We start from the raw sequence: 14,520 nt of genomic DNA on the forward strand, positions 1-14,520 counted from the left end.
TAGAGGCCGTGACATCACAGCTCTGAACATAGTGTAGGGGCCGTGACATCACAGCTCTGAACACAGTGTAGAGGCCGTGACATCACAGCTCTGAACATAGTGTAGAGGCCGTGACATCACAGCTCTGAACACAGTGTAGAGACCGTGACATCACAGCTCTGAACACAGTGTAGAGGCCGTGACATCACAGCTCTGAACACAGTGTAGGGGCCGTGACATCACAGCTCTGAACACAGTGTAGAGGCCATGACATCACAGCTCTGAACACAGTGTAGAGACCGTGGATACTGTACTACAGTTCCTACAGAATTGAATAGGAGCAGAGCGACAATACCTGAGATAAGCAACTGCATTGTGTACAGAGCTGTGTTCTTGCTCCGTACGTCGAGCTTCAGTTGGACCTCTGCTGGCTGATGATTGGGGGTGCCAGCTATTGAACATTACCAAACTAATAACTAAGGCCTCTTTTTATTTTATACTTTTTGAAGGAAATAAAACAATGGTTTGGTTCTCAGACCCCTTTGTCTTGTCAGATAGTTTGTACGATATTCCTGATGACTAACCCAGTCATTATATTATTAATGTGACTGATCTTTACTGACCTGTATAGGGCAGTTCTGTAATTTACCACCTTACTGATGAGCGTACCTTCCATTTCTTTCAGGGAGTGGTCAGATCCAGCTGTGGCAGTTTCTCCTCGAGTTGCTGTCGGACAGTGCCAACGCTAGCTGCATCACCTGGGAGGGCACAAATGGAGAATTTAAGATGACAGATCCGGATGAGGTAGCGCGGAGATGGGGTGAAAGGAAAAGCAAACCCAACATGAACTATGACAAGTTGAGCCGGGCACTGAGATATTACTACGACAAAAACATTATGACCAAAGTCCATGGGAAGCGCTACGCTTACAAATTTGACTTTCACGGCATTGCTCAAGCGCTGCAGCCTCATCCCACTGAGACATCTGTCTACAAATACCCATCAGAGTTCTCGTACATGCCAACCTACCACACTCACCCGCAGAAGGTTAACTTTGTCCCTTCACACCCCTCATCGATGCCGGTCACGTCTTCTGGCTTCTTTGGTGCAACCTCATCTTACTGGAGTTCACCAAATGCAAACCTATACCCTAATCCAAATGTTCCCCGACACCCCAATACCCACGTACAGCCGCACCTGGGCTTCTACTAGACTCGGTCCACAGCGTGACATGGTGGCTTTGATGAAATACATCTCATTTGGGGAGGAGGAGGTAAAAAGTGTCCTTAAAGACTGAACTCTGCGCCATATCAGTATTAATCTCCCTTCTCAGCCTTCCCAGGTCTTTATGAGCCAGTATTAATTCAAGTGTGTCCTTGCCAGGGAAAGCAAGACGAAGTGCTTGAACCCAGGGATGTGATATGGAAGCGGTGCGAGCCGCACATAGCATCAATCCCCGACAATGATCTGCATTAGACTTACTTCTTTTCCTAAGCATTCATGAACTTTTTGTTGTAAAGAGACGCACTGGACGGCGATATGGAACAGCTTCTGAACTAACTGGAATTGCAGCAATGTTAGTGGGCTTATTGCCCTACATGAAATCCAGGTTCCCCATATAATGTTAACTGCAGACAGACATGTAGAAGGTTGCTCATCTCACTGGCCACCATAGACTATGTGGCTCACACTTAGAAGACAGGTTTAAAATTAGATTAAATGGCTCGTCCAGGGTTTACAAAAATGTGGCTACTTCCAGGAAATGTAAGAAACTGACCAATACTCGCCTATTCAGTGCTTCACCTCTATGGAGGCCAGAGGCGGACATATTATTGGTGAAACCTGTGCAGCCACATAGAGGCCCAAGAGGTAAGGGGCCCATTTCTACTCCAAAGCAGGTGGAATTGGGCATTATGATGAGATATTAGACTGAAAAAGCCGATATATTGTCCTTGCACAGGGGCCCTCTGCTGTGTGCGTCCACTAGTGATGGAGCCGGAACAGTCCGCACCCACCATTGCGGCCTTCCCTCTTGCAGTGACATCAGGTACACCCTTGTGATCGCCAATCATTTTCCTACTATGTATGGCAGCAGACTGCCCCGCCAGTGATTGGCTCATGTGGTATCGTGGATGTACGCGGATCACTGCAAGGCAGGAAGAAAGGCTGGCGGGAATGGAACAGGTCAATACTCTGTCACATTTGGCCAAACTGCTATAACTTTTCAGACAACCCTTTGTGTAGGATAATCTGGTATTCTAATGCATTCTGCAAATACAGGAATTATAGAATATGATAAGTCACTGCAAAATAAACCTGGCCGTGTCCTCTCGCTTTCTGCATGCAGCCTGCAGTGTAAAGAATGGAGGCTTTACTCTGGTTGTTAATGCCACATTCTTAGTGCTGCCATGACAACCATATGTACAACTAAACGCACACACTATTACATATGTGAAGTTTACACGATTTTTATGCTTTTTCTATAAACATAATGACTGTGGAATTGTTTAAATGCAGTAATGACGGCCTCCATTCTTTACACTGCAGGCTGTATTCAAAGAATTGGGTGAATACACACAGTAAAAATAGGGTTTATATCACTAAATGATGCAGCTTGTCTTATTTTGAGTAGGATTACAATGTGTTTATATTGCCTGGATTCACCCCGGAAGTCCCCTTGATTTTGTGCACAGGGCGCAGAGCTCAGGATGGGTTTGTCAGAAGACATTGCAGAAAAATCAAAGAGGGATTACTGTACACATGTAATAAGATTGGGTCATGTTATTAAGCACAAGCCTGCAGGACACGAACCAGAGAGGAAAAAATAGGACGTGGTATACACAGGTGCGCGATCATCTGTATATGTCATGTAGGACAATCAATGCGTATAGGGGCAACTTTGTAAATACTGATTTTATTGTAAAGCATATGCGGTCACATGATATACTGTACAATAGGATGAAATAGTGGCGAAACATTACCTGAAGAAATTAAAATCAGAGACACTATGGGATTTTCCCAATATTGGACTTTATTCAGAAAATTGCTGTCCTAGGCCACAGAACATTTCACACCTGTGTACTGATGTTAGTCTGGTATATCCCGTGCTATTGATGAGGCCTCAGTCACACCTGTGTGCACTGATGTTAGTCTGGTATCTCCATACTGTTGGTGAGGCCTCAGTCCCACCTGTGTGTCTTGATGTTAGTCTGGTATCTCCGTGCTGTTGGTGAGGCCTCAGTCCCACCTGTGTGTACTGATGTTAGTCTGGTATCTCCATACTGTTGGTGAAGCCTCAGTCACACCTGTGTGTACTGATGTTAGTCTGGTATCTCCATGCTGTTGGTGAGGCCTCAGTCCCACCTGTGTGTACTGATGTTAATCTGGTATCTCCGTGCTGTTGGTGAGGCCTCATTCACACCTGTGTGTACTGATGTTAGTCTGGTATCTCCGTGTTGTTGGTGAGGCCTCATTCACACCTGTGTGTACTGATGTTAGTCTGGTATCTCTGTGCTGTTGGTGAGGCCTCATTCACACCTGTGTGTACTGATGTTAGTCTGATATCTCTGTGCTGTTGGTGAGGTCTCAGTCACACCTGTGTGTACTGATGTTAGTCTAGTATCTCCGTGCTGTTGGTGAGGCCTCAGTCACACCTGTGTGTACTGATGTTAGGCTAGGGCCCCACTTTGCGTTTTTACCTGCGTTTTAGGTGCTTTTTAGGTCCGTTTTGGGAAGCACCTTTTTCATGCCAAAAGGCATGCGTTTTGATTTCACAGCAAAGTCTATGGAAAATGAGGATTTCTAGACCCCACTTTGCGTTTTGAAACGCTGCTTTAAATTTGCATATTTTGTGGCAAAAACCATGCGTTCAAAGAAGCAGCATGTCAATTGTTTTTGCCATTTTGGGTGCGTTTTGATAACATTGAAGTCAATGAGAAATGGCAAAAACCAAGAATCCTCAAAATTCCTGCATTTTACCTGCTTTTTTGGTGCAGAAAACATGCGTTTTGGACTTCAAAATAATGATTTCATATGTCCCTTTACACATACACATAGTCCGACAATTAAAAATAAGAAATTTCCTAAAATAATGCTATTTTTCCATTAAATATCATATTAGCGCTATAATTTCATTAAATTAATCTATTTCTATTATTTTTCACTCAAATATAGATTTGTTTCTTTTTTTCCAATTTTTTCATTGAGTTTGACTATTTAAACTTTATTTAGCAGTGTCTTGATGTACAAAACGCATCTATCAAAGCGCAGATAGAAAAGCAGGTAAAAGCGCTGAAAACACTAAAGCACTAAATTTCTGAAAAAGGCAACTTTCGTCAAATCAATTAAGCCCAAAACGTGCGTTCAAAACTGCAAGTAGCACAACGCAAAGTGGGGCCCTAGCCTTAGTCTGGTATCTCCGTGCTGTTGGTGTTGTGTGTACTGATGTTAGTCTGGTATCTCCGTGCTGTTGGTGAGGCCTCATTCACACCTGTGTGTACTGATGTTAGTCTGGTATCTCTGTGCTGTTGGTGAGGCCTCAGTCACACCTGTGTGTACTGTTAGTCTGGTATCTCCGTGCTGTTGGTGAGACCTCAGTCACACCTGTGTGTACTGATGTTAGTCTGGTATCTCCGTGCTGTTGGTGAGGCCTCAGTCACACCTGTGTGTACTGATGTTAGTCTGGTATCTCCGTGCTGTTGGTGAGGCCTCAGTCACACCTGTGTGTACTGATGTTAGTCTGGTATCTCCGTGCTGTTGGTGAGGCCTCAGTCACACCTGTGTGTACTGTTAGTCTGGTATCTCCGTGCTGTTGGTGAGGCCTCATTCACACCTGTGTGTACTGATGTTAGTCTGGTATCTCTGTGCTGTTGGTGAGGCCTCAGTCACACCTGTGTGTACTGTTAGTCTGGTATCTCCGTGCTGTTGGTGAGACCTCAGTCACACCTGTGTGTACTGATGTTAGTCTGGTATCTCCGTGCTGTTGGTGAGGCCTCAGTCACACCTGTGTGTACTGATGTTAGTCTGGTATCTCCGTGCTGTTGGTGAGGCCTCAGTCACACCTGTGTGTACTGATGTTAGTCTGGTATCTCCGTGCTGTTGGTGAGGCCTCAGTCACACCTGTGTGTACTGATGTTAGTCTGGTATCTCCGTGCTGTTGGTGAGGCCTCAGTCACACCTCAGTTTTTCACAAACGAGTGCTGTTTTCTTCATGGATAGCACTTGCACCTATGACAGTCAGATTTTTTCCTTAGAATGAGTTGTCTATGCAAAATCGCAGAGACGCCAGATATTGAACTTGGATTGGCGATTTTGATCAAAAACTAAGTCTGCAAAAATATGACAGCGTACGAATGACATCTGGTGCTGTCCGATCTTCACTGACAGGTGGATGTGGAGAAACAGCTTTTATTCTCATTAGTGAAAAAAAACCCTGATGCCACTGAGCAAACTCTGATGAAAATCATTGCCCGGTCTGTTTTTCTCGTACGTAAGGCTAGGTTCACATTTCCGTTGTTTATAATCAGTCACAATCCACCGCTCTGATAACGCAATCCGTTTGGCGGATTCTGTTGTTTCCCATAGACTTGTATGAGCGGCAGATTGTGACTGATGCCCTTGCGTTGCATCCGCCGCCCGACTGATCAGGACTGGCAGGAACGCAGCATGTAATGTTTTTTGAGCAGCGGAATCCTTTTGATTTAGCTGTGCATGCTCTCTCTCGGCGGTCGGGAGATCAGCTGATCGCTCTCAAAAGCCGGCGTCCGGGAGATCAGCTGATCGCTCTCAGAAGCCGGCATCCGGGAGATCAGCTGATCGCTCTCAAAAGCCGGCCGCCGGGAGATCAGCTGATTGCTCTCAAAAGCCGGCGGCCGGGAGATCAGCTGATCGCTCTCAAAAGCCGGCGGCCGGGAGATCAGCTGATCGCTCTCAAAAGCCGGCGGCCGGGAGATCAGCTGATCGCTCTGAAAAGCCGGCCGCTGGGAGATCAGCTGATCGCTCTCAAAAGCCGGCCGCTGGGAGATCAGCTGATCGCTCTCAAAAGCCGGCCGCCGGGGGATCAGCTGATCGCTCTCAAAAGCCGGCCGCTGGGAGATCAGCTGATCGCTCTCAAAAGCCGGCCGCTGGGAGATCAGCTGATCGCTCTCAAAAGCCGGCCGCTGGGAGATCAGCTGATCGCTCTCAAAAGCCGGCGGCTGGCTATTGTGAACAATCAGCTGATCATTCTCTCTCTCTCGTTTTACAACGGAATTCGCTTTCTCATGACAATGAATTCCAATTCTTGTCATCCGTTGTACAACGCATCAGTCACAAGCGTCAAGCAACGCATGTGACTGATGCAAAACAACGGAAATGTGAACCTAGCCTAAGAAACACTGATATCTGAATGAGGCACTACAGAGAAGACGCACAATGTCAGGCTTTTCCATTCATTTCATTACGCCTCTACCCTCACTGCAGCGATAACTAAATATTGTACATTGGGAACACAGATAAAAAATATGGAATTATTCTATGTCACCGCCCACGATGCACCATATACTACACAATTTCACTAGGTTGGTGTCTAGTACTGATGACTTAATAGCCCTAAAGCCTGTATAAGAAAAGGGAAAAGGAAGTGGCGAGGCTGATAACTTCATAATGGTCAACGAAGGAAAATAAATGCCAGGAAAAAAATAGAGATATAGCTTGGCAGCACGGTGGCTCAGTGGTTAGCACTGTACTGCATACTGGGCAGCATGGTGGCTCAATGGTTATCACTGTACTGCATACTGGGCAGCACGGTGGCTCAGTGGCTATCACTGTTCTGTATACAGGGAAGCACGGTGGCTCAGTGGTTAGCAATGTACTATATACAGGGCAGCATCGAAGCTCAGTGGTTAGCATTGCACTATATACAGGGCAACACGGTGGTTCAATGGTTAGCGCTGTACTATATATAGGGCACTACAGTGTCTCAGTGGTTAGCATTGTATTGTATACAGGGCATCATCGTGGCTCAGTTGCTAGAACTGTACTCTATACAGGGAAGCACTCTGGCTCAGTGGTTAACACTGCACTGTATACAGGACAGCATTGTGGCTTAGTGTTTACCACTGTACTGTATACAGCGCAGCACGGTAGCTCCATAGTTAGCTCTGTACTGTATACAGGGCAGCATAATGGCTCAGTAGTTAAAACATGGTGGCTCAGTGGTTAGCAGCATGGTGGCTCAGTAGTTAGCACTGGTGCTTTGCAGCACTGGAGTCCTGTGTTTAAATCCACCAAGGACAACACCTATAAGGAGTTTGTATGTTCTCCCTGTGTCCATGAGCCCCAATAGGGACAGTGATGATGATTTCTGTGCAGCGCTGTGGAATTAATGGAGCCATATGAGTAAAATGTATAAGGTGAATAATGGAGACAAAGTTCAGATGGGAGCTTGAACATACTAAATGTGATGGCCGAGTATTCATTCTTCACCGAGTCTTATTCAGGCCTTTTACCAATAGAAAATATAATTTTTGATGTTGAGTTTATTGCTCGGATAGATTTTCGCTGTATTTTATATTGTTCTATGTTTTCTACTTGCGTATACTCAGACTTTACATAAAAAGCTATCAAACATGTGGGACTAAACCAAGGGGGTGGTGTCCGATGTGCCTTCCTTCCCCCACCTCCTCGGATTCACAGACGCTGAGCGTTTGTCGGTGCAGCCGCCACGTGCATCACACGACGAGTTTACTGTATAAATTATGAATTATTTTCCTAGATTTCACATGATAAACAAGCGGCGCCCTTAGCTGGGACGATATATACAAAGCATAGAAACTAAACGAGTAGACCTCGGTCACACAAATGCAGGATTGTTTTTTTAGTTTTCTTACAGAACTGTATTTTGAAATTTGTACAGATGTTTTCTGGTATTTTTCTATTGTTTTTTGAGCGTTTTGTACATTTTGGCTTTTTATCTTTGTATGGATATCTGTTATTCTTTACATTGAAAATAAGATACAAAATAAAGTATTTTCATATCTGTAGATGAGTTTTGTTCTGTTGCTACAGCACAAAAAAAAAAAAGAAGGCACCTGCATCTTCATCAGACAACTCTACAGGAGCCCCATGCACACTATGTGTACAGGGCCATAAAAGAGTCAGCATAAAACCACAGACCACAATGCTGGACATCAGCCTCCATTACCGGGGTTCAGTAAGAAGCTACTAGCCACCATAAAGTGGAAGAGATCTGTCATTAATTACACTCTGCATTCTCACAATCTACAGAAAGAAAAATTCATCGTGTTGCACAGCGTTTCAGAGAGAAATATACCGGGCTGCAATCATTGGTTTAGACAGCAGGAATCAGCCGATTCCAACAGGATCTTCACACCGAAAACTCGGCTCCAAAATCCACATAAGGCTATGTGCGCACTAGAAAATGGACTTTTCTTAAGAAAAATCCGCACCCTCTGGCAGAATACCGCACCTGCGTTTTGCCCTGCATTTTTTTAACCATTATCTATGGCAAAAACCGCAGGTACCTGCAGAAAAGGAGTGACATGCTCATTAATTCTGCGAGTAAATCCGCAGGTATAAAAAAAACCGTAGTGTGCACACCGCATTTTTTTATACCCATAGGTTTCGCTGGGGAATGACTGCAGAAATGTTACACTGTATACTCACACTGTATGCCATTACCTCACGTTACTCGTTGTTACCTCACACTGTATGCCATTACCTCACGTTACTCGTTGTTACCTCACACTGTATGCCATCACCTCACGTTACTCGTTGTTACCTCACACTGTATGCCATCACCTCACGTTACTCGTTGTTACCTCACACTGTATGCCATCACCTCACGTTACTCGTTGTTACCTCACACTGTATGCCATCACCTCACGTTACTCGTTGTTACCTCACACTGTATGCCATTACCTCACGTTACTCGTTATTACCTCACACTGTATGCCATCACCTCATGTTACTCGTTATTACCTCACACTGTATGCCATCACCTCACGTTACTCGTTATTACCTCACACTGTATGCCATCACCTCACATTACTCGTTATTACCTCACACTGTATGCCATCACCTCACATTACTCGTTATTACCTCACACTGTATGCCATCACCTCACGTTACTCGTTATTACCTCACACTGTATGCCATCACCTCACGTTACTCGTTGTTACCTCACACTGTATGCCATCACCTCACATTACTCGTTATTACCTCACACTGTATGCCATCACCTCACGTTACTCGTTGTTACCTCACACTGTATGCCATTACCTCACGTTACTCGTTATTACCTCACACTGTATGCCATCACCTCACATTACTCGTTATTACCTCACACTGTATGCCATCACCTCACGTTACTCGTTATTACCTCACACTGTATGCCATCACCTCACGTTACTCGTTATTACCTCACACTGTATGCCATCACCTCACGTTACTCGTTATTACCTCACACTGTATGCCATCACCTCACGTTACTCGTTATTACCTCACACTGTATGCCATCACCTCACGTTACTCGTTATTACCTCACACTGTATGCCATCACCTCACATTACTCGTTATTACCTCACACTGTATGCCATCACCTCACATTACTCGTTATTACCTCACACTGTATGCCATCACCTCACGTTACTCGTTATTACCTCACACTGTATGCCATCACCTCACGTTACTCGTTATTACCTCACACTGTATGCCATCACCTCACGTTACTCGTTATTACCTCACACTGTATGCCATCACCTCATGTTACTCGTTATTACCTCACACTGTATGCCATCACCTCACGTTACTCGTTATTACCCCACACTGTATGCCATCACCTCACATTACTCGTTATTACCTCACACTGTATGCCATCACCTCACGTTACTCGTTATTACCTCACACTGTATGCCATCACCTCACGTTACTCGTTATTACCTCACACTGTATGCCATCACCTCACGTTACTCGTTATTACCTCACACTGTATGCCATCACCTCACGTTACTCGTTATTACCTCACACTGTATGTCATCACCTCATGTTACTCGTTATTACCTCACACTGTATGCCATTACCTCACACTGTATGCCATCACCTCACGTTACTCGTTATTACCTCACACTGTATGCCATTACCTCACATTACTCGTTATTACCTCACACTGTATGCCATCACCTCACGTTACTCGTTATTACCTCACACTGTATGTTATTACCTCACGTTACTCGTTATTACCTCACACTGTATGCCATCACCTCACGTTACTCGTTATTACCTCACACTGTATGCCATCACCTCATGTTACTCGTTATTACCTCACACTGTATGCCATCACCTCACGTTACTCGTTATTACCTCACACTGTATGCCATTACCTCACGTTACTCGTTATTACCTCACACTGTATGCCATCACCTCACGTTACTCGTTATTACCTCACACTGTATGCCATCACCTCACGTTACTCGTTATTACCTCACACTGTATGCCATCACCTCACATTACTCGTTATTACCTCACACTGTATGCCATCACCTCACGTTACTCGTTATTACCTCACACTGTATGCCATCACCTCACGTTACTCGTTGTTACCTCACACTGTATGCCATCACCTCACATTACTCGTTATTACCTCACACTGTATGCCATCACCTCACGTTACTCGTTGTTACCTCACACTGTATGCCATTACCTCACGTTACTCGTTATTACCTCACACTGTATGCCATCACCTCACATTACTCGTTATTACCTCACACTGTATGCCATCACCTCACGTTACTCGTTATTACCTCACACTGTATGCCATCACCTCACGTTACTCGTTATTACCTCTCACTGTATGCCATCACCTCACGTTACTCGTTATTACCTCACACTGTATGCCATCACCTCACGTTACTCGTTATTACCTCACACTGTATGCCATCACCTCACATTACTCGTTATTACCTCACACTGTATGCCATCACCTCACATTACTCGTTATTACCTCACACTGTATGCCATCACCTCACGTTACTCGTTATTACCTCACACTGTATGCCATCACCTCACATTACTCGTTATTACCTCACACTGTATGCCATCACCTCACGTTACTCGTTATTACCTCACACTGTATGCCATCACCTCATGTTACTCGTTATTACCTCACACTGTATGCCATCACCTCACGTTACTTGTTATTACCTCACACTGTATGCCATCACCTCACGTTACTCGTTATTACCCCACACTGTATGCCATCACCTCACATTACTCGTTATTACCTCACACTGTATGCCATCACCTCATGTTTCTCGTTATTACCTCACACTGTATGCCATCACCTCACGTTACTCGTTATTACCTCACACTGTATGCCATCACCTCACGTTACTCGTTATTACCTCACACTGTATGTCATCACCTCATGTTACTCGTTATTACCTCACACTGTATGCCATTACCTCACACTGTATGCCATCACCTCACGTTACTCGTTATTACCTCACACTGTATGCCATTACCTCACATTACTCGTTATTACCTCACACTGTATGCCATCACCTCACGTTACTCGTTATTACCTCACACTGTATGTTATTACCTCACGTTACTCGTTATTACCTCACACTGTATGCCATCACCTCACGTTACTCGTTATTACCTCACACTGTATGCCATCACCTCATGTTACTCGTTATTACCTCACACTGTATGCCATCACCTCACGTTACTCGTTATTACCTCACACTGTATGCCATTACCTCACGTTACTCGTTATTACCTCACACTGTATGCCATCACCTCACATTACTCGTTATTACCTCACACTGTATGCCATCACCTCACGTTACTCGTTATTACCTCACACTGTATGCCATCACCTCACGTTACTCGTTATTACCTCACACTGTATGCCATCACCTCACGTTACTCGTTACCTCACACTGTATGCCATCACCTCACATTACTCGTTATTACCTCACACTGTATGTCATCACCTCATGTTACTCGTTATTACCTCACACTGTATGCCATTACCTCACGTTACTCGTTATTACCTCACACTGTATGCCATCACCTCACATTACTCGTTATTACCTCACACTGTATGCCATCACCTCACGTTACTCGTTATTACCTCACACTGTATGCCATCACCTCACGTTACTCGTTATTACCTCACACTGTATGCCATCACCTCACGTTACTCGTTATTACCTCACACTGTATGCCATCACCTCACGTTACTCGTTATTACCTCACACTGTATGCCATCACCTCACGTTACTCGTTATTACCTCACACTGTATGCCATCACCTCACATTACTCGTTATTACCTCACACTGTATGCCATCACCTCACGTTACTCGTTATTACCTCACACTGTATGCCATCACCTCACGTTACTCGTTATTACCTCACACTGTATGCCATCACCTCACGTTACTCGTTATTACCTCACACTGTATGCCATCACCTCATGTTACTCGTTATTACCTCACACTGTATGCCATCACCTCACGTTACTCGTTATTACCCCACACTGTATGCCATCACCTCACATTACTCGTTATTACCTCACACTGTATGCCATCACCTCACGTTACTCGTTATTACCTCACACTGTATGCCATCACCTCACGTTACTCGTTATTACCTCACACTGTATGCCATCACCTCACGTTACTCGTTATTACCTCACACTGTATGCATCACCTCACGTTACTCGTTATTACCTCACACTGTATGCATCACCTCACGTTACTCGTTATTACCTCACACTGTATGCCATCACCTCATGTTACTCGTTATTACCTCACACTGTATGCCATCACCTCATGTTACTCGTTATTACCTCACACTGTATGCCATCACCTCATGTTACTCGTTATTACCTCACACTGTATGCCATCACCTCACGTTACTCGTTATTACCTCACACTGTATGCCATTACCTCACGTTACTCGTTATTACCTCACACTGTATGCCATCACCTCATGTTACTCGTTATTACCTCACACTGTATGCCATCACCTCACATTACTCGTTATTACCTCACACTGTATGCCATCACCTCACGTTACTCGTTATTACCTCACACTGTATGCCATCACCTCACGTTACTCGTTATTACCTCACACTGTATGCCATCACCTCACGTTACTCGTTATTACCTCACACTGTATGCCATCACCTCACGTTACTCGTTATTACCTCACACTGTATGCCATCACCTCACGTTACTCGTTATTACCTCACACTGTATGCCATCACCTCACGTTACTCGTTATTACCTCACACTGTATGCCATCACCTCACGTTACTCGTTATTACCTCACACTGTATGCCATCACCTCACGTTACTCGTTATTACCTCACACTGTATGCCATCACCTCACGTTACTCGTTATTACCTCACACTGTATGCCATCACCTCACGTTACTCGTTATTACCTCACACTGTATGCCATCACCTCACGTTACTCGTTATTACCTCACACTGTATGCCATCACCTCACGTTACTCGTTATTACCTCACACTGTATGCCATCACCTCACGTTACTCGTTATTACCTCACACTGTATGCCATCACCTCACGTTACTCGTTATTACCTCACACTGTATGCCATCACCTCACGTTACTCGTTATTACCCCACACTGTATGCCATCACCTCACATTACTCGTTATTACCTCACACTGTATGCCATCACCTCACGTTACTCGTTATTACCTCACACTGTATGCCATCACCTCACGTTACTCGTTATTACCTCACACTGTATGCCATCACCTCACGTTACTCGTTATTACCTCACACTGTATGCCATCACCTCACGTTACTCGTTATTACCTCACACTGTATGCATCACCTCACGTTACTCGTTATTACCTCACACTGTATGCATCACCTCACGTTACTCGTTATTACCTCACACTGTATGCCATCACCTCATGTTACTCGTTATTACCTCACACTGTATGCCATCACCTCATGTTACTCGTTATTACCTCACACTGTATGCCATCACCTCATGTTACTCGTTATTACCTCACACTGTATGCCATCACCTCACGTTACTCGTTATTACCTCACACTGTATGCCATTACCTCACGTTACTCGTTATTACCTCACACTGTATGCCATCACCTCATGTTACTCGTTATTACCTCACACTGTATGCCATCACCTCACATTACTCGTTATTACCTCACACTGTATGCCATCACCTCACGTTACTCGTTATTACCTCACACTGTATGCCATCACCTCATGTTACTCGTTATTACCTCACACTGTATGCCATCACCTCACGTTACTCGTTATTACCTCACACTGTACGCCATTACCTCACGTTACTCGTTATTACCTCACACTGTACGCCATCACCTCACGTTACTCGTTATTACCTCACACTGTATGCCATCACCTCACATTACTCGTTATTACCTCACACTGTATGCCATCACCTCACGTTACTTGTTATTACCTCACACTGTATGCTATTACCTCACATTACTCGTTATTACCTCACACTG

General features: G+C 44.6%; 1 protein-coding gene across 1 annotated transcript in view; it reads left to right on the plus strand.

The window, feature by feature from the left end:
- The window catches only part of FLI1 (Fli-1 proto-oncogene, ETS transcription factor), a 146,124-nt gene extending 141,414 nt beyond the window's left edge, over window positions 1-4,710 (plus strand). The window contains exon 9 of the mRNA XM_075327158.1: window positions 665-4,710. Within this exon, the coding sequence (XP_075183273.1) occupies window positions 665-1,191 (527 nt within the window). The 3' untranslated portion in view covers window positions 1,192-4,710. The remainder of the gene's footprint in view (window positions 1-664) is intronic.
- Window positions 4,711-14,520: the final 9,810 nt, after the last annotated feature.

Source organism: Anomaloglossus baeobatrachus, chromosome 11, assembly GCF_048569485.1.
Source record: "Anomaloglossus baeobatrachus isolate aAnoBae1 chromosome 11, aAnoBae1.hap1, whole genome shotgun sequence".
Lineage (NCBI taxonomy): Eukaryota > Metazoa > Chordata > Amphibia > Anura > Aromobatidae > Anomaloglossus > Anomaloglossus baeobatrachus.